General features: G+C 42.0%; 1 protein-coding gene across 1 annotated transcript in view; it reads left to right on the forward strand.

Moving 5' to 3' along the window:
• Window positions 1-25,943, forward strand: part of slc25a21 (solute carrier family 25 member 21) — a 162,220-nt gene that overhangs the window by 108,260 nt on the left and 28,017 nt on the right. The window contains exons 4-6 of the mRNA XM_055231196.1: window positions 4,459-4,542; window positions 20,705-20,771; window positions 24,049-24,108. Of these exons, the coding sequence (XP_055087171.1) occupies window positions 4,459-4,542; window positions 20,705-20,771; window positions 24,049-24,108 (211 nt within the window). The remainder of the gene's footprint in view (window positions 1-4,458; window positions 4,543-20,704; window positions 20,772-24,048; window positions 24,109-25,943) is intronic.

The raw sequence follows: 25,943 nt of genomic DNA on the forward strand, positions 1-25,943 counted from the left end.
ACCATTACATAACACATAATTATTCAACTACATGAAGCATAGACAAACTGAATATGTGTCTGGTATTTTAACGTAAGATATTAACAGTTAATCAGATAAATAAAAGCTTAAAAACAGGCTAACAAGTTTACTCTGGATCGCACTCCATTGATTTCTTCATCCTCTGTGTTGCTTCTGAACAACTCCGCCTGCTCCGGAAGTAGATGAAGTGTTCTGCATGGCTGTCATACTGGTACAAGCCTAAAGCGCCCTTGTGCAGTTTATGTGAAATTATATATTAAGTCGCACCCCCATGAAAAAAAGTGCGACTTATAGTCAGGAAAATATAGCAGGTATAATAAGTCGGACTTTAGACTAAATAGAAAGATATGATTCCATTTATTTTGCGATATCTGTTCTTTCTAACCTGTCTGTAATGTCTGTTCCTGTCTCTGAAGTGAAGTGTCATTTAGTGTTTTGTTATATTTCCTACAACTTAAGGCCAGTGTAATAAGATATTTTTAAAAGACAGGAACAGGACACCATGCCTTACTAGTTTCGTTAGTATTTGTTAGCAGGAAGTCCAGGGACCTCATATCATAAGACATGTTCCAACACAACAGGCTTTTTGTTATTCATATTTTATAGATCAAATACTTTTAAAATTGGCTTTTTCTAGCAAAAACTATTTTCTATAAGGTTTTCCAAGTCTGTGTTTGAGGCCTACAACTTGAGTGAAACATAGTTATGATCGGGGTTCAGTGTTGGTTTATCTTCTGTTTTTTCTTCTGGTTTTGTCATATTTAAGAGGAGGCTTGGCTCGACTCTCTGCTCAAGATTTAAAGTGTTCTGAACTTGTAAACAAATTCACATAGAGTCTAATCAAAGACACCTGGATGCTTGTGCGCTCCCCCTGCTCCTCCTGACCTGAACGAGGGCAGGGCCAGAGGTAGAGAGCAGGCCAACAGTAGCAGGTTCAGTGGGAGGCGCTGAGTCCCTTTGACTCTCTTTCCAGGAAGTTTTGAATTTGGACTGACTGTATCCGAATGTCTCCCCCAGCTCCTGACCCCTCATTCACTCCACAGTTCTGCACTCTGTACCAGACTGTGTAGAGACTCATTCACACAGCGTTTCAGACACACAGCTCACTACACTCTGGGTCTGGGTGGAGAGTCTAAACTCTGATAAAAAGTTGATTTGGACTGTTGAAAATTTTGTCTGAGATGTGGAAATTATGGCTCTTTTAACAGCTCAAGTTAAGCTGCTAATGCTATCACCTTTACACCATAACGGTTTAATTAAGAGTGTTTTATCCATAATCAGCATCAACCAGTTAAAGACCTGTCTCTGTCCACTGGTGTTTTTACGACTCTCATAATGTATGGGCTGTATTGACCGCTCTAATGACCAATGCTGGATACTACTTTTCGCCTCCCGACATAAACATCATTGGTTGAGTGGTCAGATCCACTGATCCACAGGTTAGTGCTACGATTCGACACAGATGAATGCTGTCGTTGTGTCCTTGGGCAAGACACTTAGCCCACCTTACCCTCAGTGTCTGTGTACACTGGTGTATAAATGTGTGAGTGAATGGGTGAGTGGTTCCTTGTTGTAAAGCACTTTGAGTGCCTTGAAGGTGGAAAAGCGCTATATAAAAATGTGACCATTTACCATTTACTTTTCAGGGTGGATGGGAAATTTTGAGCGCAATACTTTTTCACCAACTGGACATTTGGACACCACTAAAAATGGCTTCGCTCATAAATAATGCCCCCTATAGGGAATAGTGTGGATACTCGGACACAACTAGTGCTTTATCTTGTGTCTTTTAAATGCAGAACCTTTTCTCACAATTTTTTGGGGGGAAAATTAAAACTTCTGCTGTTTTCTCAACATATAACCATCATTTTTGTTTATATATATTTTTTATGAAGTGGCCATGCTTCTTTCTAATTGGTTAATCAAGCTCTTTGGAGGCCTGGACCTGGACCCCTTTGGAGCTGTTCAGGGCAAGTTTCACCTGAAGGAGGCCTCATGAAAAACCTAGAACACGCCAGAGGGACTATGTCTCTCGACTGGCCTGGGAACGCCTTGGGATTTCTGAAAAAAGTGTAAAAAATCTGCTAACACTGTTGAGTCCTGGTTTAAACCATATACTATATAAAGAAGTGGAGGGGTTGGCTCCAGTCAAATGAAGCTCATTGAGGCTAGCAGTTACACAGGCCAATTTGGAGCTAGGTTCCATCTTTGGAATTCCGACCACGAGTATCATAGCAACTAAAGAACCAATCCGGAGTGAGGCTGTTGAAGATAACGTCCCTTGCTGCTCGCACTGCTGGTTTAGTAGGGAGCAAGTGCTTAGCAACTCAACTGACTCAACTGTCAATCAAACATGTTGCTACCTCTGGCGGGAGCGACCTCGGGAAAAGAAGTCGCCTGATTTGTCTGTTTGTCTTATCTTGATTTACAGACACAATAGTGAAATCATGTATCATGTAGAGTGGGTTAATACAAACATTTTAAGACGAAATTGAAGTAAGACAGCAGCATTTACAGAGAGAGGGGGACAATAGATGCAGTGGCTAGCAGGTTAGCTTTGTCCATTTATATATACAGTCTATGGTTTAAGCACAGTTTTTGATGTAGTCCAGTTTTAGTCTGGTGTAGTCCAAGCTCAGGTTTAGTTCCAGGTTTTGAACCAATTACCAATTTGACCAACGGCTGCGTTCACACTTTCGAATGCAGCCGTTGAGGTACATTAGGGGAGTTTAGCAGAGAGTTTAAGCTAACAGCTTGGGGGTAGTTTTCGGGGCAGAGTTTTCGGGCCAGTAGTGACGGGGCAGTGGTGGTGTGCTCCCTGACTCCACGTGTGACCTCGAGGTCGACTCATTTCCTCCTGGCCTGAGCGTACCCTGTCATAAAGGCCTCTCCAAACGGGACGGCCCGCGGAGAGCACAGATAAAGAGGAGGGGAGCTACTCCAGCCGCTGGCCAGGAAGTGTGCCTATGCAGGATTTAGGATTTTGCTTTGTGATCAGGAGTTCAGATGATGTCATAATGTTAAAATAATGATTTTTTTTTTTTTCTTTTATGTAATGCAGAGTTCTATAGGATTTATTCAACAATAGAAATGATCAGGTTTAACATTTGTCTATTTATGATTCAGCACCCAGGGGACTCTTCTCCTGATCTTGAGCTAGTTTTGGTCAGGACTACCTTAGCTGGAGGTTTTTACCTAGTGTGCATGTTTTGAGTTGATGGGGGAAACTGGAATACCCAGAGGAAATCCACCTGAACCTGGAACCTTCTCAGCCATCTGACACTTTGCTCGACACATGCACCTAGCATCGGCGCTGTGTCCCTTTCCATTCACTTTTAATATAGGCTAAGAGAACACATTCAAAATGTGTAGAATTTACACATGCTTGTGACGGAATATGCTTGCAGTGTGTTCTAGGCCTAAGGACACAACAACAGTAGAAGTCGGAGCTAGTATTGAACCACAAACGTTTGGCGCCTCAAGACCCCCCTTCCCCTCCCTGCCTCCACCTCCCTCCCTCAGCTCTGGTCTTTAATATGGTGTCAGACAAGTCTTTACAGCCGAGCTTTAGCCGTGCTCCGGGCCCAGGTTACAGGCTCTTGGGGAGTTTTGCAGCAGGGTTTGAGAGGCAGACTTTTGGGACGTTAATGTGATGGTGATATGAAAGAGGCTGTGCTCCCGGGGGACTGTTTATGACCCCATCAGGCTCCCGTACACAGGAGTTACTGCCGACCCCACGACCTGCCACATGAAACCATCTCTCTGCTCTCTGCTTCCTCTTACTCTATGTGAACCATAGGGCACCACTGAAACTAAGACATGTCAACTCCTAATCTGAAGCTGTAGAATCTAAACCGACATCTTAAGTACGCCATTGATGTTTGACAGTCTCTCAAAATACAGAAAGGCTGTCTTGTATATTTATATATATGAATGCAGTGGATTTTCCACTGGTCCATATTCACCTGCTGCCAGTGAGACATAGGGTGTCATTTGCAGAGTTGTGGTAGGACACATTATTTCTGCTTATTAACTGGTCTAACGTCAGCATGTAGAGACCGAACAAAATTGGTTCTCAGATTGACCCCTGGGGCATCCCACAGGTCTGATCTGAGACAGTTTCCGGTTTCAGCAAGTACTTCACGTCTTGTAGATAGAAAAAAACAACAAATGCACTCTCCCCCCTCCCTTCTATCATTATGCTACTAAAACCCTTCTCTGCCCATCTCCACCACCGCAGCAGAAACACCAGCCTCCTCAGCCTCTCTATAACAAGTAGACTTATTTTTCCCTTTTAAAAATATAATTATTTTAATGTACTGGGATTTAAGTGACTAATTTTGTCTATTTATTTCCCACAGCTGGCTTAATTGTGTGCCTAGATGCAATTTTTTATGTATAATATTGAAATTTGAAGCACTCTTCTTCTTGTTTCAGGTTTCAGATCCAGAGAGGCACCAGTGACCCCAACAGCTACAAGAGTCTGGGGGACTGTTTTAAGACCATCTTCAGAAATGAAGGGTGAGTTTCTATTTTTTTGTTTATTTTTACTAGCAGGTGTTTTAATATAATACTACATGTGGCAGCTGTTTTAGTCTGATCTGAGGACTCTAGGATTTTTTAAAATGCTCTGTCCAATCAAATGTTACTCTCTGACGGGACAAGCCCTTGTCTTCCTGTATCAAATATACTGTATTTTAGTAAACATTTTCAAATTCCACAATAATGAATAGATCCAAACTATAGACTGTATAAAGAAGCTTAGCAACGCTGTCAGTCAAACCTGTAGCAAACGCTAGCCGGAGTGAAAGAAGGAACCTGATTTGTCTCTTACTAATGTTCATATCTTGATTTACAGGCACAATAGTGAAATAAAAACCCTAAGATCATGTAGAGCGAGTTAATACAGAAATTTTAAGACCAAAATGATGAGTTTGACAGCAGTAGTTATAGAGAGAGGGAAGTGCACCCATGATCGCTTTCTGTTTGGAACATAGCAGCTAGCAGTTTAGCTATCTCTATTTATCTATACAGTCCATGGCCCAGCCCCACCAAAACACTGCCACTTTAATGGTCTCTAGAAATGCAGGAGCCACTCACCCATTCACACAAACACTGAAAATACCAGTGTACACATACTCTGGGGCAAGGCAGGTTAAATGTCTTGCCAAGGGACTCAACAACAGCAATCATCAACTTTGCTAATGTCCAAAGCAGGATTTGAACTGCCGAGCTTTGTACATTGAATAAGACTACCAACTGAGCTCCTTCACTCAGTTTAACGATTATTTTTACCTGCCCTCAGACTGTATCTCAGATAGAGCTGCAACTTAAAGGGACCATATTACACTATTCTCTGATCTGTTCTAATGTTGTTTCCTCATCACAAACAGACCTGGAGTTGTGTTTTGTTTCATTCATGTTTAATAACAGCATTAGCACATGGCTGATGTTCTAAATAACTCCATAAAGTGTTATTATTATTATTATGTGTTATTCTTTTAAACATTGCAATAGCTTTAGCCGTAATTTTAGCTACTTCACAAAACTGTTGTCCAGCTCTCCTCTCTTTCTCTTCCCCTGCTCTTTTACCGTTAATAACTCCACTCCTCACTCCTTAGCCCCGCCTCCTCCCCACAAAACCCGCCCCTACCCCCTTAACTCCACCTCCTGACAGCTCGATGAGACAGTGCAGGCGCGCAGGGGTAAAGTGCCGTGTTTACTGCGCGTCGACAGCTTTACTACGGATATAAAGTGAATCAGCTGGAGGTACGAGTCTGCCATGCCCCAGACGGAGGAGCCAAATCGGGCTACTGTCATCCCAGAGTCCCCCCCTCTCCTCCACGGTTCTTCCAAGCTCTTCCAGGATCTTCTCCCTCACCCCCTCACCCCTTCTCTGGGTTTAAAAACTGGCACCACCACAGTGAAACCCAATGCCCTCGTAGTGTCTGTGTGTTTTGGGTGGGTCCATGTTCCAATGTAGCTTTAACACAAAAGAGTTTAAAGCCAAAGTACACAGTGTTTTTTCTATAAGCCGTAAGAACACTTTATGAACTCATTTAACATAATACACATTTATTTTATGCTTGTATGTGTAGGTTTTTATATTTTCTTGTGGTGGTAAAATCCAAGGTGTACTCTGTAACTTTACTGCTTCACAGTCTGCCACCTGTTTGTCTCCATGGAGATGTCATTACTTTGCGTGAAACATTCAACACTGTGGCATCTGACTTGTTCGTTTTTCATGTATTCAATTTCAGGTGTTTTACTGCTCAAAATTACCTTCTTACATTCTTACTGAGAGCAGGCTCACTTCTCCACAGATCTTACATGTAACTTGACTTATACAAATATACAAATAAAACATTGAGAAAAAATTATTGATTCAACAAAATTCAGCACAAATGTACCAAAATTGCTACATTTGAAGCTTTAAAAGACCTAAAAATCAGGTAGAAATACTTCTACTTTTTACTCATCAAGGACATTTTTAGCAGGTACTTAAATACTTTAATTTAAGTAGATTTTTTATGTGTTTACTTTAGCATTTTTTTGTTCTGGTATCTGTACTTTTACTTTGCTGGGATTACGTTCTAAAAATAAGCCACAATAGGCTAAATCCGCGAAGTATCAGCTTTATTTTTTACAATTATTCTATATGTTTTTGGCTGTAAACCCCCTCACCACACACTTTATACACTTTTCTCACACAGGCATTAACATTTTCTCACATTTCTCTCTTGTTTAAACACTCTCAAGGTTCAAACCTTCGTAGGCGCCTTTGTCGGTGCAGAACGTTTCATCGACATTGTGGGTTTTGTCGGGGAGAAAACCTGCAAACATACAGCACTTCAGAGTCACACTGCGATCCAACACTTATGTAAATTTGTCTGAACACATTCTGTACTGTACAGGAGACACGGCACGGAGGAGACTGCATAATTGCACACTAAAAAAATCTGCGGAACACCAAGACTGTGAAAGGGAAACCGCGATATAGCGAGGGACAACTGTATTCATTTATTTGTCATTCTAACAGTAGGTAACATTCTAAAGTCCATCTTACACTGTGTTATAACTGCCAAAGTGAAAGTTTGGAAAGAGTCTGTGTCAAATTCTATCAAATAAATGAAACTAAGTGATTACATAATGGTTTATTTGTACTTGGTGCTGCTGCTCTTGTGATTCCCTGGTTGTGCGTCCTGTCTCCTGTGCTCCATTATCAGCTCTATGTGTTTATACTGGGGCTGGACTCACTCTGCAGCTCCAGCTCATTCATAACTTACACAAACTCTGCTCCTTCTGTCCAACAATTATTATTCCAAACAAACACGTGGACAGAAGCTTGCAGACGTCCGGCTCGGCTCGGGAGCGATGAAAGATGAGACCCTGACTCACTGAGACCTGTGCTAAAGGCCTGGCGTTATCAGACTTCCAAGTGGTTTTGTAACTTAAGTGAAAGTACAGAAAGCAGGGTAAATACTCAAGTAAAGGTAAATAGCATGAAAAAATCATTACTAAACCAGAACTAAACCAAGACTAAACCAGAACAAAACAGGACTAAAACAGGATTAAAACAGGACTAAAACAAGACTAAACCAGAACTAAAACAGGATTAAAATAGGACTAAAACAGGATTAAACCAGAGCTAAACCAGAACTGAACCAGGGCCAAAACAGTACCAAAACAGGACTACATCAGGACTAAACCAGGACTAAACCAAGACTAAACCAGAACTAAAACAGGATTAAACCAGGACTAAAACAGGATTACATCAGGACTAAACCAGGACTAAATCAGGACTAAATCAGGACTAAATCAGGACTAAATCAGGACTAAACCAGGACTAAACCAGGACTAATCTAGGACTAAACCAGAATGGACTAAATGAGGACTGAACCACAAATGAACCAGGACTAAACCAGGACTAAACCAAGACTAAACCAGGGCCGAACCAGGACTAAACCAGGACTAAACCAGGACTAAACCAGGACTGAACCAGGACTAAAACAGGACCAAAACAGGACTAAACCAGGACTAAACCAGAACTGAACCAGGACTAAACCAGGGCTAAACCAGGGCTAAACCAGGAATTAAACAGGACTAAACCAGGACTAAACCAGGACTAAAACAGGACTAAACCAGAAATTAACCAGGACTAAACCAGAACTAAACCAGAGCTGAATTTTGTTCAACAGACAATCGCATCACCCCTTTCACTGGTTTAGCAGGGAGCTGTCTAACAACGCTGTCAATCATATCTGTTGCTAACGCTAGTGGGAGTGACCTCTGGGAAAGAAGGCGCCTGATTTGTCTGTTAATAATGTTCATTTCTTGATTTACAGACACAATAGTGAAATAAAACCCCAGGATCATGTACAGCGGGTTAATATGAACATTTAAGATCAAAATGACGAGTCTGACAGCAGCAGTTACAGAGAGAGGACACAGTTTTTACAGAGAAAGTGATGATATGATTTCATCTAATTCCATATGAAATGTGTCCTGTTTGCAGATGGACAGGTGTAAACACAAATGGTGAGCTTTTATTGTTGAAAGGATTTTAGAAGGAAGAGCATATCCAAATGAGGCAGGCTTCCAGGATATGTGTGGTCCAAGTATTCAAATTCAAATGGTATCTTGATCTGGCCCGGCTTTATCTGCACTTTGAATACTGTAGTAAACCTGTATGAGACTGTGGGTTCGTTTGGATATTTTTGGGAGAGTTATTTATTGTGTATCCCATTACAGCACATGCATGATGCTTTTAACTAGTATAATACAAGACACCAGTCAACTCACTTATGACTAATATCTCTGTAATTGTTGGGCCTATCACATGAAACAAAAAACGGCCCAGTCAATGTTTTTCTCGACATGAATAAGTCAAATTCAAATGATTTTTTTCACTCTATCTTTAGAAAGTGGAGCCATTTTCAATCCCGAAGATGTGACTGTTGTAAAAAGGAATTTATGTCATAAGATTAATATGAAGTTTGTGGAGCCAATCTCAAACAGTTGGTAGAGTGTGTCTCCTCTGATAATAAGGCTCGTAGTTCTCGACATAAACATCAACCAGGTTCAAACCAGAACTAAACCGGGACTAAACCAAGGCTGAACCAGGACTAAACCAGGACTAAATCAGTACTGAACCAGGAAACTAGAATGGACTAACCAGAACTGAATCAGAAATGAATCAGGACTAAAACAGGACTAAACCAGGACCAAACCATGTTTGAACCAGGACTAAACCAGGTCTAAGCTAGGACTAAACCAGGACTAAGATAGGACTAAATTAGGACTAAACCAGAATGGACTAAACGAGGACCAAACCCAGGCTGAACCAGGACTAAACCAGGACTAAACCTGGACTAAACCAGGACTAAACTAGAATGGACTAAACCGGGACTGAATCAGAAATGAACCAGGAGTAAACCAGAACTGAACCAGTTTAAAACCACTTTTGTTCAAATAATTCTCAAATATATCAACCACACCCTCTGCCTTTGTATATGTGTGATGTAGCTTGTCATTGTTCTGAATGCCTGACGTTTAGGCGCAGATGCCTGGACTGAAATGCAAAGTTCAGTTTCGTGGTTCGTGCTTCACTGGTGCAGATGCAAGTGCAGTGACGTGTGCAAAGCCAAAGCCAAAGACAGGGTCAAGGTCAGAGACAGAGGAACTGTTTTCAGCTGAAGCATGCAGGCTGTTTACATGTGCAGCTCTGAGACGCCATGGCATCATGGGGCAGGTGGAGGGGCCATGTGGAACCAAAGCTCACACGGGGGACGATACCTTAAAGGGGCACTACATCACGTTCTTTATGGAGAGTTTGCCACCTGCTTGGCGCTATGTATATCAATATACATGATAAACGATAATATTGATACTCATTTTTGCCACTGACACAAAAACCCCAGAACAGATTTAAACCATAAAAACTATTCTAAATCTACAGCATTGTTCAAAATCATGAGCTGTAATAAATAAACAGCAGAATGAGTCACTTTAGTTGTTAGTTTGAGTCTGTAATAAGTCAGACAAATTATGTATTCAAACTTTTGTAGCTTAGATGTTATTGTATAGACAAAAAATGCTGTACTTTTTTACCAAATGGACATTTGGATATCGCCAAAAATGTATGACCTTTAAAGAGCGCCCCCTGTAGGTGATAGTGTGGACATTCAGACACAGCCCAGGCTCCAGCTCAGTTGAAATGTGTGGTGAACCCGACCTATTTCTCGAGGTCATTTGTGTCCATTTACTTTAATAGATTGACACATCTGCCTCACAGCAAACCACTGCAGAGGAGGCTGTTAAAAAAGGAAATATATATGAAAATCCATCCAAATCCCCGGTACGCCCCCACCTCCTCCTTCTCCTCAACCCGCTCCTCCCATCACCACACTGTGATCTGCATCCAGGCAACATTTGCTTAGGGCTGCCAAAAAGGGACTTAGAGTGTACTTTACATTGGAAATCAAATGAGCATTCAAATGCCTTCAGTCATGTTTGTGCTGTAACATATTAGAAATGTGTTCCTCACCTGGCGCCCCGGCACAGACCACACCCGGAAACCTGCGGCTGCATTTGCATGGACAAAGAAAGCATCGGCCGTCAGCGCTTCCAGACTCCAAAATAACTTGTTTATTCTGAATTTGTGAAGGATTAAGGCTGGACTTCCATCTGGGAGTTTCCACAGCTCCAGTGTCTTTGCATTGAGCACACAGTCACTATAGGCCATGTGTTTGTGTGCATGGGCTTCAGCTTCCTGTTTAAAGGCAACATTTTGAGGACATGACCATTCAAAAGATAGTTTAGAATTGTTAATTGCCCTGGTAACAGTTTCACCACTCTTCCACTCTTATCCCACCTATGGATAAGAATTAGGTCAAACTATTTTTGTTTGTTTTGGTTTAAGTTAAACATGTAAGTTCTAAAGACTTTGACTCTAATACCTAAGTTGTTCAGTTTCTAACAGTGATTTATGGACTGAACCAGGACTAAACCAGGACTAAACTAAAACTCCATTCAATCCCGGCTCCTTCCTTGTTTTTCGCTCTAATGTTAAAATGCTCTGATGCTGTAGATTCTATTCATTTGTTGCTAGGTTTACTAGAACATACTTCATATATTTTGTGATTTTAAAACTAAAATAAAAAAACTTGTTTCCATGGCGATGTTATTGTTTTGGAATGTTCCATAGTGGCATGTTTTCCAGGTATTTTCTGTAACGTGTACTTGAATAAATGAAAAATCTCTTTGTGTAATTGTACCTTATCCATCTTTACACCTTTGTGTCCAAATCATTTCCCAAATGTTTGTCTAAGTCTAATGCCATACTGTGGAACATTCCAGACAAATAATCCACAAGGTGTAGGTCACCCAGCCGAAGCTACACAGTGCAGCTTTAATTCTAAATCAGATTCTAGGCACTAACAGTTTCTGGTCCAAACATCCTGCATTTCCTGGCATCTTAATGATCTCATTTCTTTGTTACTTGATGTTCTGTGTTTGTCTGATGTTTCATGGTTGACCTCTCTCATAAATGTGCCCTGATACTTAGCCTGCCTTAATGCATTCTCTATGGGAGTATGGTCACTTGTGTAATCAGGAGCAGATCAGTGCTGGGGGTAGAGTGTTGCCATAACATAGCGGCTCCTCGTTCAGGGGAGCTGTGGGGTCACTCCTCTGTGTCCAGTGTCCACAGAGCTGTGTCTACTACCAACACAAGCCCTCATTCTGCCGCTGTGAACATCAGCTAGTCTCTTTCTCTCAGAACTGGGACTAAAAGTTTGCTCCCATGTGCTATTTCAATCACTGGGGACTGAGAAAATTAAGATTAAGAGATCTTAAGATTAACCCGCACACTGTATAAAGAAGTGGACTAAGTGAGTGTGACCCCCACCCACGTCCAGCTCCAGTCAAATGAAGCTCATTGAGGTTAGTAAATATAGCAGCGAATTTGGAGCATCAATCCAGAGTGAAGCTGTTGAAGGTAACACCCCTTAGCAACACTGTCAATCAAACTGGTTGCTAATGCCTGCAGGAGTGACCTCGGGGAAAGAAATCAGTGCCTGATTTGTCTGTTATTAATATCTTCATATCTTGATTTACAGACACAATAGTGAAATAAAACCCCAGGATCATGTTGAGCGGGTTAATACGAACAAGACCAAAATGACAAGTCTGACAGCAGCAGTTACAGAGAGGGGGGCCATGGTTTTTCAGTGTCAAGTGAATTGGAGCCAGGGTTGATGGAGCCAGAAGTGCGCCCATGATCACTTCCTATTTGGAACGTGGCGAGTAGGTTAGCTATGTCCATATAGGGATATATATATATATATATATATATATATATATATATATATATATATATATATATATATATATATATATATATATGTATATACACAGTCTGTCTGTCTTAAGGCAGTGGTTCTCAAATAGTGGGGCGTGCCTCCCTGGGGGGGCGCGGTTAGATACCGGGGGGGGCACGTATGACTCCGCGTATGACACTGTAGTGCAGCGCGTACGCAGCGCGCGCACAGCAAAGAGCAGGAGAGAGCGAACAGATCGTGACACAGGGCAGTGAACAAGAGACACTTTTGCTAAAGAGACACTATGGAAAACATTTTAACAGGGATGAAAAGAAAGGCGGATATAGACGGAGGTAAAGTCACCCGATAAAATAAGACGAGGAGGAGTCTGATGAAGCGTATTTAGCACTTGGCTTCACCGTGACTCCGGTGGGACACGAGGACAGACCGGTGTCTGCTGTGGCAGTGGACAGTATGAAGCCAAATAAGTTAAGGCGCCACCTCATTACACCTCAGTCACGCTGATAAGACGCTGGAGTTTTTTCATCGTAAACGTGCCAAATATTGCCAACAATCACAAATGTCACTTAAAGCAGCAAGCACTGAGCATCATATAAGGTGGCGTACCAAATTGCTAAATTACTTGTTTTAATTTTGATATTTATTTAATTTTAATGTGTTATTTTGATATTTATTTAATTTTAAGTAATTCATTTGATGTGGGGGGAGGGGGCTTGTCTCACATCTTCAGGAAGATTGTTCCAGGTTTTAGTTGGATAAAACTGAAATGCTGATTCCCTGATTTAGTCCTGACTCTGGGCACCAGCAGGAGGCCAGTTCCTGAAGTCCCTGGAGTGTGAGATGGTTCAGGTGACTCTAACATGTCAGAGATGTACCTGAGCACAGGACACATGTGTGAAGTACTTCTGGTTCTAGACCTGAGCACAGGACACATGTGTGAAGTACTTCCTGGTTCTAGTCAGAACCCAAGCTGCAGTGTTCTGGATGTATTGTTCTGTGGCTCGTTTGGAGAGGCCAGTGAGCAGGACTTTACAGTAGTCTAACCTACTGGAGACAAATACATGAATAAGACTCTCTAAGTCTGGCTTTGACAGTATACTTTTGGTTTTTAAAATGTTTTTAGGTGGTAAAAAGCTGCAGATGTTATTGATTTCATGTGGCTGTTAAAGTTTAAATCTGAGTCCATTATGACCCCTAGATTTTTAGCCTGATTTGAAGGTTTTAGAGAGAGAGACTGGAGGTGACTGCTGACACTTTTTCTTTGTTTCTGTGGGCCAAAGATGATGACTTGAGTCTTGTCTGAGTTTAGCTGGAGAAAGTTGTTTTGCGTCCACACACTGATCTGTTGGATGCAGTGGCAGAGTTAATCTGCTGGTAGGATGTGAATCAGTTTAGTGCAGTACCAGAGATGCCCTCACTGTCCTCTAGTCTCTGTAAGGGGATCCCATGATCCACAGTGTCAAAAGCAGCACTCAGATCTAACAGGATCAAGACTGAGTCTTTGCCTGCATCAGTGTTCAGGTGGATGTCATTTGTCACCTTAATAAAAGCAGTCTCAGTATTGTGGTGAGATCTAAAACCTGACTGGAAAACATCAAAGGAGTTGTTCATTTGGAGGAAGTTAATAAATTGTTGGTAAACAACTTTTTTAAGGACTTTGCATAAAAACGGCAGATTTGAGATTGGTTGGTAATTGTTCAATATTGTTGCATCAAGACTGCTCTTCTTTAGGAGAGGTTTGATAACCGCAGTTTTCAAAGCGCTTGGGAATGTTCCAGATTGAAGTGACATGTTAACTATGCGAGTGAGTGGTGACAGCAAACTGTTGAGCACAGACTTTAGACATTTAGTGGGTAACACATCAAGGCAGCATGTAGATGAACTCAAACTGGTGACAATCTCTTGGACAGTTTTGTCAGTTACAGGTGCAAAGTGAGTCAGCTCTAAGTGTGTGGGTGGGTGCTTGGTTGTTATTTGCGTTGTGGAATTGATGGCATTTTTAATGCCCAGAACCTTGTTATTAAAGAATACTGCAAACTCATTGCACTTAGATGTGGAAATTAGTTCTAAGGGCAGCAGAGCTGGAGGGTTTGTTAATCTGTTTACTGTTGCAAACAAGACATGAGAGTTGTTACTGCAACTTCCAATAATGTCAGAAAAGTACCTCTCCCTTGTTCTACATAAAGTGTGGTTGTACATGTGCATGTTTTATCTGTAAATCTCATCATGAACTTGGAGTTTTGACTTGTGCCATTCCCGTTCAGCCCTCCAGCACTCCCTTTTCTGTGCCCTGACTGAGTCATCATTCCTCCATGGTGTTTTCTGCTTATCTTTAACCATTTTAACCTTCATCAACATTAGAACATGAGGCATTTTCAAAGTGTATCATTTCCATGAACAGTGCACCTGTGTTATCATTTATGTGTCTCCTTCAAACAACTGCAGGACCAGCCGCTGCTTTGGGAATAACAGACAGGTCAAAGAAGACACAGAAATGATCAGACAGAGCAACATCCACCACATTGACATTTGAAATATTTACTCCTTTTGTAATGAGCAGGTCCAGAGTGTGCCCTCTATTGTGGGTGGGGTTGCTGACATGCTGAGTCAGACCAAAGGTTTCAAGGACAGAACTGAGCTCTTTAGTGTTTCTGTCAAACACATTATCCACATGTACATTAAAATCACCTGTAATGGCTAAACCATCAAAGTCCATGCATATGACTGAAAGTATCTCAGTAAAATCATCAATAAAACTCAGACAGTGCTGGGGAAGTTTGCATATGACTAAGTAGAACATGGAGGGGGATTGTTTTAGCTCAATTTTAAAAGAAACATACTTAAAAGATGAAAACGCCCCAAGTGACACCCTGTGAGTGACCAAATTATCTCTAAAAAATGCAAGACTCTTCCAGGTTTTAGCTGCAGAAAACTCAAACGCTGACTGGTTTAGTCCTGGTTTAGTCCTGGTTTAGTTCCGACTTCGGGCACCAGCAGGAGGCTGGTCCCTGAGGTCCTCAGAGTGTGAGATATACAGTCTATGGTTTAATCTGTGTCCAGACTAACTCTGGGTCTAACAGCAAAGACGCTGTTAAACCACACTTAAAATCACACTTTGAAACATTCTCCATGGAGATACATTTTATGCCATACTGTGGAATATTATAGCTAAAGCAAAAACATTTCCACGGACACGAGGAGGAGGAGGCCCTGCTGTAGTGTAAAAGTCAGGTTTACGGAGATGCAAGCCCGCTCACAGTAAGGACACATGCTTTTCTATGTTTTTTAGTCCAATAAAAACATCCAAATGGAAAAAAGTCCTATTATAGTCTATTTTGGGGCAAAAAAGTTACATGCTGTTTCTTTAAACACTTCTAAAATAAGAATAACTTGTGTTCATGTTGCAGAGTCTGAAGAGCTCCAACAAACCCATGATTAATTCAGACACTGCATAAAGAAATCCAAGCTCTAAACCTCATGAAAAGTATATGCTCTCACAGTGTGCTTTATGGGAACCATCTTTAAGCTGTTTTCCCTGTCTGTTCCCTTTAGAGGTGACTACTGTTATTACTTCACAAGCCTCAGAGATGTACACTGGCAGAAAAACTCCACACTGCAGCATTATTTCAGCCCAGAATCACACTACTGCATCCATAATGTGTAGCTTTAGTTCCCCCTGTTACTAAATAAACCAGGCGAATTAAACGTAGGTGTTTGGGAATAGGGCCAGTGTTAGCTTTGCACTCAAGCTAAAAGAATGTGGCATCGACTCAATACAAGCTGTCAGAACACATCTCACACTCACACGTCTCTAACTGTTCTAGCAGTCGCAGCGTTGGATTCTTAAATGTATTTTGTACTTTTTGGGAAAATGGGAAAATGAGTTAGTGCTATGGATGGAGCCAGAAAAAGTTATTTAAGATATTTAAATGTAGTGGGCCATAGGTAGTAATACTGAAAGTAACTGGCAATAGATATAGCAATACCGTAATTGTAGCTGTAGTCGTAGTCGTCATTGTATTAGAAGTTGTAGTAGTAGTGGCAATAGTAGTAGCAGTCATCATAATTGTAGTAGTAGTAACAGTTGCAGTAGCAGTAGTAGTGGCAGTCATCATAATTGTAGTAGTAGTAACAGTTGCAGTAGCAGTAGTAGTGGCAGTCATCATAGTAGTAGTAATCGTAAAAAGGAAGTGATCATGAGCGCACTTCCGGCTCCATTGACTCTGGCAACAACTCACTTTCTCTGTAAAAACTGTGTCCTCTCTCTGTAACTGCTGTCAGACTCATCATTTTGGTCTTAAATGTTCATATTAACCCGCTCTACATGATCCTGGTGTTTTTATTTCACTATTGTGTCTGTAAATCAAGATATGAACATTAATAACAGACAAATTAAGCGCCTTCATCCCCCGAGGTTGCTCCCACTAGCGTTAGCAACAGGTTTGATTGACAGCATTGCCAAGCGCCTGCTCCCTGCTAAACTGGCAATGCGGGAAGGGGTGTTACCTTCAACGGCCTCTCTCCTGATTGGCTCTTTGGTTGCTGTGATACTCGCAGTCAGAATTCCAAATATGGATCTCAGCTCCAAATTGTCCCCTATAACCGCTCTAGCTTTGATGAGCTTCATTTGACTGGAGCTGAACACTGTGGTTGACGTCACACACACTCACTTTTTTATACAGACTGTGGTCTGTACACAAACAAACTGACAGTGTGACTTTGCCTAAAACCCTGAACACACTCGTATATGCTTTGCATTTACATCACAGGGAAGAATCTAATGGAAAAAAGTCATTTATCAGGATCTTCTGACAGCTCCAACCACAGAAGGTGTATACTGGCCTTAGCAACGGCCCGGGATCATAAAGCAGGTTTTCATGTGTAAAAAAACAAGATAATCCTATGTAATTATACCTACTGAATTTAAGGAAGACTCCAATGATGATTAAGTAAAGTTAAAAAATAAAAAGTGAAGCACTGATAGAGTTGTGATAGCGTTTGTTTAAAATAGACACTAGTCAGACCAGTCGGAGGCCTTCCCTTTAAAACAACACAGGTTTGAAAAGAAAATAGTTTTAACTGTTTCCTGGTGACAGTTTGGAGTCAACACAATGTAGATAAGATGTGCGTTCACAAACACAGGGAACATGATGTTTCTGGCATCGCAAAGTTCAAAAGATGTTTTCTTAAAGGGGACTTATTCTGCAAAATCAACTTTTTAGAGTTGTAAATCATGTTATAACTTCCAGAGGGTAAATGAGAAAGTGAAAAAATTATATGTAGAGTGATTCGTGCTTGTTTGAATAATCTTTATTAACCTGTATTCAAGTTGTCATTGCTCAGCTCTGCCTATGGACTGTATAAAGAAGAACTGGAGCCCAGCGCTGTGGCTGATGTTACACTCACTCAGTCCACTGCAGCACCCACTCGCACACTCACCCACACACCCACTGCAGCAGTACTCCACACACCCACCCGCCAACCCACTGGAGCACCCACCCATCCACCCACCCACTAGAGCACCCATCCACTGGAGCACCCACCTAACTACACACCCACTGCAGCGCCCACCCACACACCCACCCACGAACCCACTGGAGCACCTACCCACCCACTGGAGCACCCACCTACCCACACACCCAATGCAGCACCCACCCACACACCCACTGGAACACTCCCCTACACACCCACCCAAACACCCACCCACTAGAGCACCCACCCACTGGAGTATTTCCTACACACCCACCCACCAACCCACTGGAGCACCCACCCAACCACACACACAACCACCTACCCACTGGAGCACCCACCCATCCACCCACCCACTAGAGCACCCATCCACTGGAGCACCCACCTAACTACACACCCACTGCAGCACCCACTCATCAACCCACTGGAGCACCCACCCATCAACCCACTGGAGCACCCACCCATCCACCCACCCACTAGAGCACCCATCCACTGGAGCACCCACCTAACTACACACCCACTGCAGCGCCCACCCACACACCCACCCACGAACCCACTGGAGCACCTACCCACCCACTGGAGCACCCACCTACCCACACACCCAATGCAGCACCCACCTACCCACACACCCACTGGAGCCCCCCCCAAACACCCACCCACTAGAGCACCCACCCACTGGAGTATTCCCTACACACCCACCCACCAACCCACTGGAGCACCCACCCAACCACACACACAACCACCCACCCACTGGAGCACCCACCCATCCACCCACCCACTAGAGCACCCATCCACTGGAGCACCCACCTAACTACACACCCACTGCAGCGCCCACCCACACACCCACCCACGAACCCACTGGAGCACCTACCCACCCACTGGAGCACCCACCTACCCACACACCCACTGGAGCACTCCCCTACACACCCACCCACTAGAGCACCCACCCACTGGAGTATTCCCTACACACCCACCCACCAACCCACTGGAGCACCCACCCAACCACACACACAACCACCAACCCACTGGAGCACCCACCCATCCACCCACCCACTGGAGCACCCACCTATTCATGAGTTTCAGCTTTACCGTTTACTGGTGACATTTTGAGGACATTTAACCTTTCAAAAGATATAATATTTTTGAACTGTCATCCACTGATCCAAAGGTTGGCGATTCTAATCATGCTCTCGTCATAAAACTTCATTAGTTGAAAAGTCAGATCCACTGACCCACAGGTTGGCAGTTGAGTCCAGCTCCCACAAATGAATACTACTGTTGCGTCCTTGGGCAAGACACTTAACCCCCGCCGTCCCCAGTGTCTGCATACACTGGTGTATGAATGTGTGTAAGTGCTTTGAGTGACTTGAAGGTGGAAAAGCCCTGTATAAAAATTGGACCATGACCATTTTCCCATTATCACCCAAAACTGCTGATGTCATATGAATAAAACAAATAAAACAAATGGGGTTTATGTGCATGTCTTGTATTAGTCACATCTCACCAAAACACTGCAGAGTAAGACTTATACAAGTGACTGACAATATAATTCAGTGTGAGTAGGTTTAAAATGATGTTAACGGAGCCCGTGTGTAACCAGGCTGTCCATTCATTCAGTAAATACACTTCATAAGAGGCAAAGCTGAACAGACTCTGGCCTGTTTTATGCTCATTTAACCATAACTTACTGTGATATTATTTTAACTGCCACAAAGAACACTTTAAATCATGTCTGAGTATGACTGAGTAAAAAGCAGACCAAAGGTAAATTATAGAGCTGCCATCTTTGAAAATCCACTCTATCAAATGTGGGGATCTGAGGTAAAGTCATTCAGAGCCGGAGTACATGTTCAGGGCTTGTGGTTTGGAAGTGGGACCGTGTAGAGCCAAGAACTAAGAGCGTTCATTGAGTAAAGATTATTTTTGGAAGTTGGATTTCTACATTTGTAAAAGTTGACAGTGTGAAGTTGTGAAATATTATGAAAAATAGTTTTGGGGAAGGTTTTTTTCCCTATGTATTTGAGCTAAATGTGTCCTCTCAGGACAGATATGTTACATAAGAAGCTCTTGAGGTCAAAATTAGTCTGGTGTGTGCTGTACTGTTCATCTAATTATGAAGTATTTTAATGTCCAATAATCAGGAAGTTCACTGTTAGAATGCTAGTTGCCTCTGAAAGTTCTGAACATAGACTGTATATACACTGCCTGGCCACCTGGAAGTGTATATACAGTCGCCATCTGGATTTAACTAAACAAATAGGTTGGGGTTGCTGCAGTTGGTCAGGTCTAGGTTCAGCAACAGTCTGTGCTCAAAGAATGAGGTCAGCTGACACCTGAATATACTAAATGACTAGGTTATTCAGTGGATTTTTTCTTCCCTGATGGCACGGGCATATTCCAAGATGACAATGCCAGGATTCATCGGGCTCAAATTGTGAAAGAGTGGTTCAGGAGTATGAGACATAATTTTCACACATGGATTGTCCACCACAGAGTCCAGACCTTAACCCCATTGAGAAACTTTGGGATGTGCTGGAGAAGGCTTTGTGCAGCGGTCAGACTCTACCATCATCAATGCAACATCTTGGTGAAAAATTAATGCGACACTGGGTGGAAATAAATCTTGTGACGTTGTAAAATAAAAACCCCAGGTTTATGTAGAGCTGGTTAATATGAACATTTTACACATATGACACTTAGAGATGCAGCAGGACCTTGAGAGAAGAATGAGTCCGAAAACTGAATTTGGTAAAACAAAAACAAAAAATCCCAAGATCATTCTCAAGAGGGACCACAGTCTTGCGAAATCTGTTGGAGCTGTTGGTCCATCTCTAAACTTCAGGTCACTCACTGTCTCTTTTTGTCTGTTCCAGAGTTTTTGGATTCTACAAAGGAATCCTGCCTCCCATTCTGGCTGAGACGCCCAAAAGAGCAGTCAAGGTAAAGCTATAGTTTATATCTTCATTAACAACAACACAAACCACTAACCACCTAGCTTATAAAAACAGATCAGTCACACAAGGAAGTGGAATTATGTAATTACAGATTTCACTTGAACTTTCTGTTTGTTTTGCTTGTTCTGTTTGTTCCTACATCTACACAAATATTGACTGTCATCGTGACTGACACCATCCCCACATCTTTTCCCACTGGGTTTTTTTGAGATTTTTTTTTTTTGGTCTACAGTCCCTTAGCCAATCAGGACGCATCATAAGCTGTAAAAAAAGCATGCAAAATTGCACAAAAAAAATTCATGAAACAGCAAGATGACGAAAGGTGAACCGCGATATAGCGAGGGACAACTGTACATCTATCGCTTTAATTTTGACTGAACGCCAAGGCTACTGTTTAGCATCTTAAAATCTCCATTGGTTTAACATTAGGCTAAATTCTATGGTGTGTGTGACCATAGACTGTTTAAAGAAGTGGACTAAATGAGCGTGACATCACCCACAGCGTTCAGCTCCAGTCAAATGAAGCTCATCGAGCCTAGAGCAGTTATAGGGGCTAATTTGGAGCCCAATTCCATTGCCAATCCGGAGCGAAGCTGTGGAAGGAAACGCCCCTTCCCGCCCCTTTGTCTGTTATTAATGTTCATATCTTGACTTACAGACACAATAGTGAAATAGAGCGGGTTAATATGAACATTTAAGACCAAAATGACGAGTCTGACAGCAGCAGGTACAGAGAGAGGGGACACAGTTTTTCAATAGAAAGTGAATTGGAGCCAGAGTCGATGGAGCCAAGCCCAGAAGTGCACCCATGATCAATTCTTATTGGAACATGGCGGCTAGCAAGTTAGCTATGTCCATTTATGTATACAGCCTTTAGATGTGACGTCACAATCCTTTGTACGTTTCGTTTTGCAATTTTATGGCATTGTATCAACATTAGAATTAAAGATGCACTATGTGACTTTTATTGTGGGGGGTGTGCTACCTGCTTTTCTCCATGGAGATGTTATTGTTCCGCCTGGAATGTTCCACAGTATAGCACTAAAATATCTATCAAGCATTATTCAAATCACAGGTAGCTCAAAAATGACATGAATGACATCTTTACTGTGAACCTGGTCGCCTCTCTGTGGTATTTGTCTCCATGGAAATAGATAATAGATAATTTCATGCCATACTGTGGAACATTCTCGGCAAAGCAATAACATTGATAGAAACAAGTAGATGATTGCCCTCACCAGAAAAATGATACTGCTTCTTTAAGCCCACTATTTAAAAACAACTAATCAAATTGTATAAATTGTAGGGAAGTTAAATAGTATAGACCTACATGGATATCCGTAGTAGTCCATATTTCTCACTTGTTCTTTTTGTTGGTCCCAAGCTCAGGAAAATGTGTCTAAGACGACAATGGGCCTGATATAGATACTAAAGATGCTAATTATCCCACTATTTAGCATAACCATCTTTTTATTCTCGTCTTATTTACTTGTCTCGTGGCTGCTCTGTTTCCCTCTGTTTCGTGGAAGTGTTAGCATGTGGAGCTAATAGAGGTCAGAGAGAGGCGGGGCGGACTCGTTTAAAGCTAGTTCATAATGAGAAACTGGTGACTGCGACGTGTGAACTTTTAGTATAAGCTCCCTCTGAGAGCGTACACTAATCGCTAACATGGCTAACCCGGCTAACGTGGCTATGCGAGCTAGCAGCTAACAAGCCTGTTGATAATTGTTTTTTGCTAACTAGCATCACGCAGGGCAGTCAGAGCAGATTACTCTTGGATATTGGGGCAGTTGGCGCCATATTGGTTCCATCAAACTGTTTTTATTTGGATTTTCACAGACTTTAACGGGAAGCGGGAGTTATTAATCTAACAACGGAAAGATCGAATTTTCCTAAAAACTGGTTTAATACTGAAATTTGGGCAGTTAATGCATGTTTGCTTTGGAGTTTACGTTTGTTTACATTAGCAACTAGAACCTAATGGCAGCAGGAGGCAAAAAAGATTACTGGAAATAGACATTTATTAGAACTACTAATCAGGGGAGTCGACAGGGGCGGGGCGGGGCTAAGGCGTCTGTTGTCCCGGGCGCTAGAGTCTTACGGGCCCAGAAATTGGACCTTCTTCCATTTCCTATATTACGGGGGGCCCATATGAGGCTTCTTGCCCCAGGCCCCTAAATTTCTGTTGACGGCCCTGCTATTTATATTCATTCCCTTATAGCAGATAATGCATAATGTGGTAGTTTGATCCCCACTCCCTTTGTGTCCTTTGGCAAGGCACGCAACTTCCCTTGACTCCAGTATCCAGTATTCATTTTGAGGACATTAAAGGTTCCATATTACACTTTTTCTGATCTGTTCTAATGTTCTTTCCTCATCACAAACAGACCTGAAGTTGTTTGTTTCATTCACACGTTTAACACACAAACCTGCATATTTAGGCTATGTTCTTCTCTCAAACTGAAAACTGTCTGTTCCACCTTATGATGTCATCATGTGGTAATACAGGAAGTGCTTCACTGTGTTTTTAAACTCCATACACCTTCACTAGAATCATCTGGATCATTGCAGTCCTGGAGTTGCCAATTTCTACTGAACTAAAGGTAAAAGGAGCTGTTAACATGAAAACTACCACTTCATGACATCACAAGGTGGAACCGAGCATTTTGAGCTTTGTAGATATAGACAGACTAATAATAAAGTGTTACTCAAACATGTCGAATGAAACAAAACACGACTCCAGGTCTGTTTTTGAGGCGGGAACGGCGTTAGAACGTGACTTAAAGCTCACAAGAGTCAACTTTGCGTAGTACGGGACCTTGTAAAAATTGAAGTGCAGTGTTTTGAATTGAGTATCGCTATGGTGATCGTCCTAATTTCACATCACTTGAAAGCAGTGTGCATGTAATTGTGGCCATTTATTTAGGTATGAAATGGATTTAAAGTTGGCATGGCTTGTTCTTGATTAATTCTCAAGATTTGATTGATAAGTCCCAGTTAAGTTCTGAAAACAATCCCTTGACGCTGATGAATAACTCAAGCGTTACAACAATAATACCATTCTCTCCATGGTTGGTTTCGGTTGGTTCCGGTTGGTTCCGTTCTTTGTCTCGGACTTGTGTCTGTATTAACCCCTTGTTTCCTGGTGTGTGTTGCTCGTGTTTGAGCAACTTTGTTTGAGCAACTTCGTGTTTTGAGCCCTTTGAGTCACTTCATTCATTGGTGGTGACTTTCTGACGGCTCATTTGTCTTTCCCTCCACAGTTTTTCTGCTTCGAACAGTACAAGAAGCTGCTGGGACTGACGCCTTTGTCTCCGGGAGTGGTGAGTCTGCACAACACACACATTTACCTGTGTTTTACCTGAGCACACCGGAGTAGTGTTGTCACGATACTAAAATGTCAAACTCAATTTTGATACTAAGGAACAGACTCGATAACTGATACCAATTCCGATACCACAATGATAATAAAAGCACTCTTTCTTTAGACAATATATTGTGATGTTCCACATTAAATATTGGTACTTTGTGTTCTATTCCCATGTGTGTTATATCTGTGTAAACCCTCAGTGTCCAGTAGGTTCATAGTGGTCCATGGTGTATACTAGTCTATGTGTCTTATACTTGTGAACGATACATAGAGACATCATTATAAACATATTCAGGAAAGTTGTGTCAATGGGACTTTTTATCGATATATCGATACAAAGAGAGAGGAAGAGAGAAGGAGGAAGGGGGGGGCAAAGGTAAAGAGAGAAGGAGAGGGAAAGATACCTACTCATTTGAGCAGGTATCAACACCTGCTCAAATGAGTATCTAATTTAAATACTGGTTTGATTATCGATTAGTGTCTGATTTTCAATACTTTTGACAATTGCACACTTGCATATATATAAGTGTATATACTACACTTGTGAGTGCTGATAACTGTAGGCCAGTGATTGTGTTGAACCACCACTAAACCTCTAACCCAAGTCCAGCAGTAAGTTCATCTGAATGGTAAATATCTTAAAATAATATTTTCCTCTGAAAAAAGTGAAGTGTGTGAGTTGGTGTCACCATGTTTGTTTGTTTTTGAGTGCTTCACTTTACTTTGTACTTTTACTTTGTGATACGAGATGTGACTGTGGAACACTTAGACTGTATAAAGTGAGTGTGAGTGAGTGTGACCCACAGCGTTCGGCTCCAGTCAAATGAAGCACATCGAGGCTTGAGCAGTTATAGGGGCCAATATGGAACTCGGCTCATAGCAACCAAAGAGCCAATCCGGAGCAAGGCTGTTGAAGATAAGGCCCCGCCCACACCGCTGGTTTAGCAGGAAGCGGGCATTTAGCAATGCTGTCAATCAGTTGTTGCTTATGTTAGCGGGAGCGACTTTGGGGAAAGAAAGCAGCTGATTTTGTTTTTAATGTTCATATCTTAACACAGTAGTGAAATAAACACACCAGGATCATGTAGAGCGAGTTAATACAGACATTTAAGACCAAAATGACGAGTCTGACAGCAGCAGTTACAGAGAGAGGGGCGACAGTTTTTCAGTGTAAAGTGAATTGGAGCCAGAGTCAATGGAGCCGGAAGCGCACCCATGGTCACTTCCTGTTTGGAACGTGGTGGCTAGCAGGTTAGCTATTCATTTATATGTACAGCCTATGGGAACACTTGTTGAACACCAAGAGGAGGAAGTACATTGGCTTTGTGGATTTGCAAAGATGAGCAGAGAAAAGAAGAGAGGAGGTGAGGAAGAGAGGAGATGCAAACATCAACCATCATTATCTACGAAACATTTAGTTAAATATGCTGTTTTATAAAAGTGCAAGTGCCTGACTTTGATATAAAAACCCTTTATTAATAAGCAGATGCATGTGCTCAGTGTAAACTGTAACATGTGAAATGGCTGAAGGGCTGACACACCCGATGTGACGGAGTTGGGCCAAATGAGGCATTACTTTGGCAGAGTGGTTAGCCTCCATAAATGAATGTTGGACTCATGTTTATTTAGGGCAGAGGAGCAGGTGACAGTGTGTGGTTTTATACATGTTCTCCCTGTGTCGTCCTTTTGTAGAGTAACTTTTGTTTCATTTGATTTATTGTCTGTCAGATAAAGGGAAAGTACAGTGAAGAGAAAAGCTTCGATTTAAGCTCTGACAAACAACAATGG

The sequence above is a fragment of the Periophthalmus magnuspinnatus genome, chromosome 22, assembly GCF_009829125.3.
Source record: "Periophthalmus magnuspinnatus isolate fPerMag1 chromosome 22, fPerMag1.2.pri, whole genome shotgun sequence".
NCBI classification, from domain to species: domain Eukaryota; kingdom Metazoa; phylum Chordata; class Actinopteri; order Gobiiformes; family Gobiidae; genus Periophthalmus; species Periophthalmus magnuspinnatus.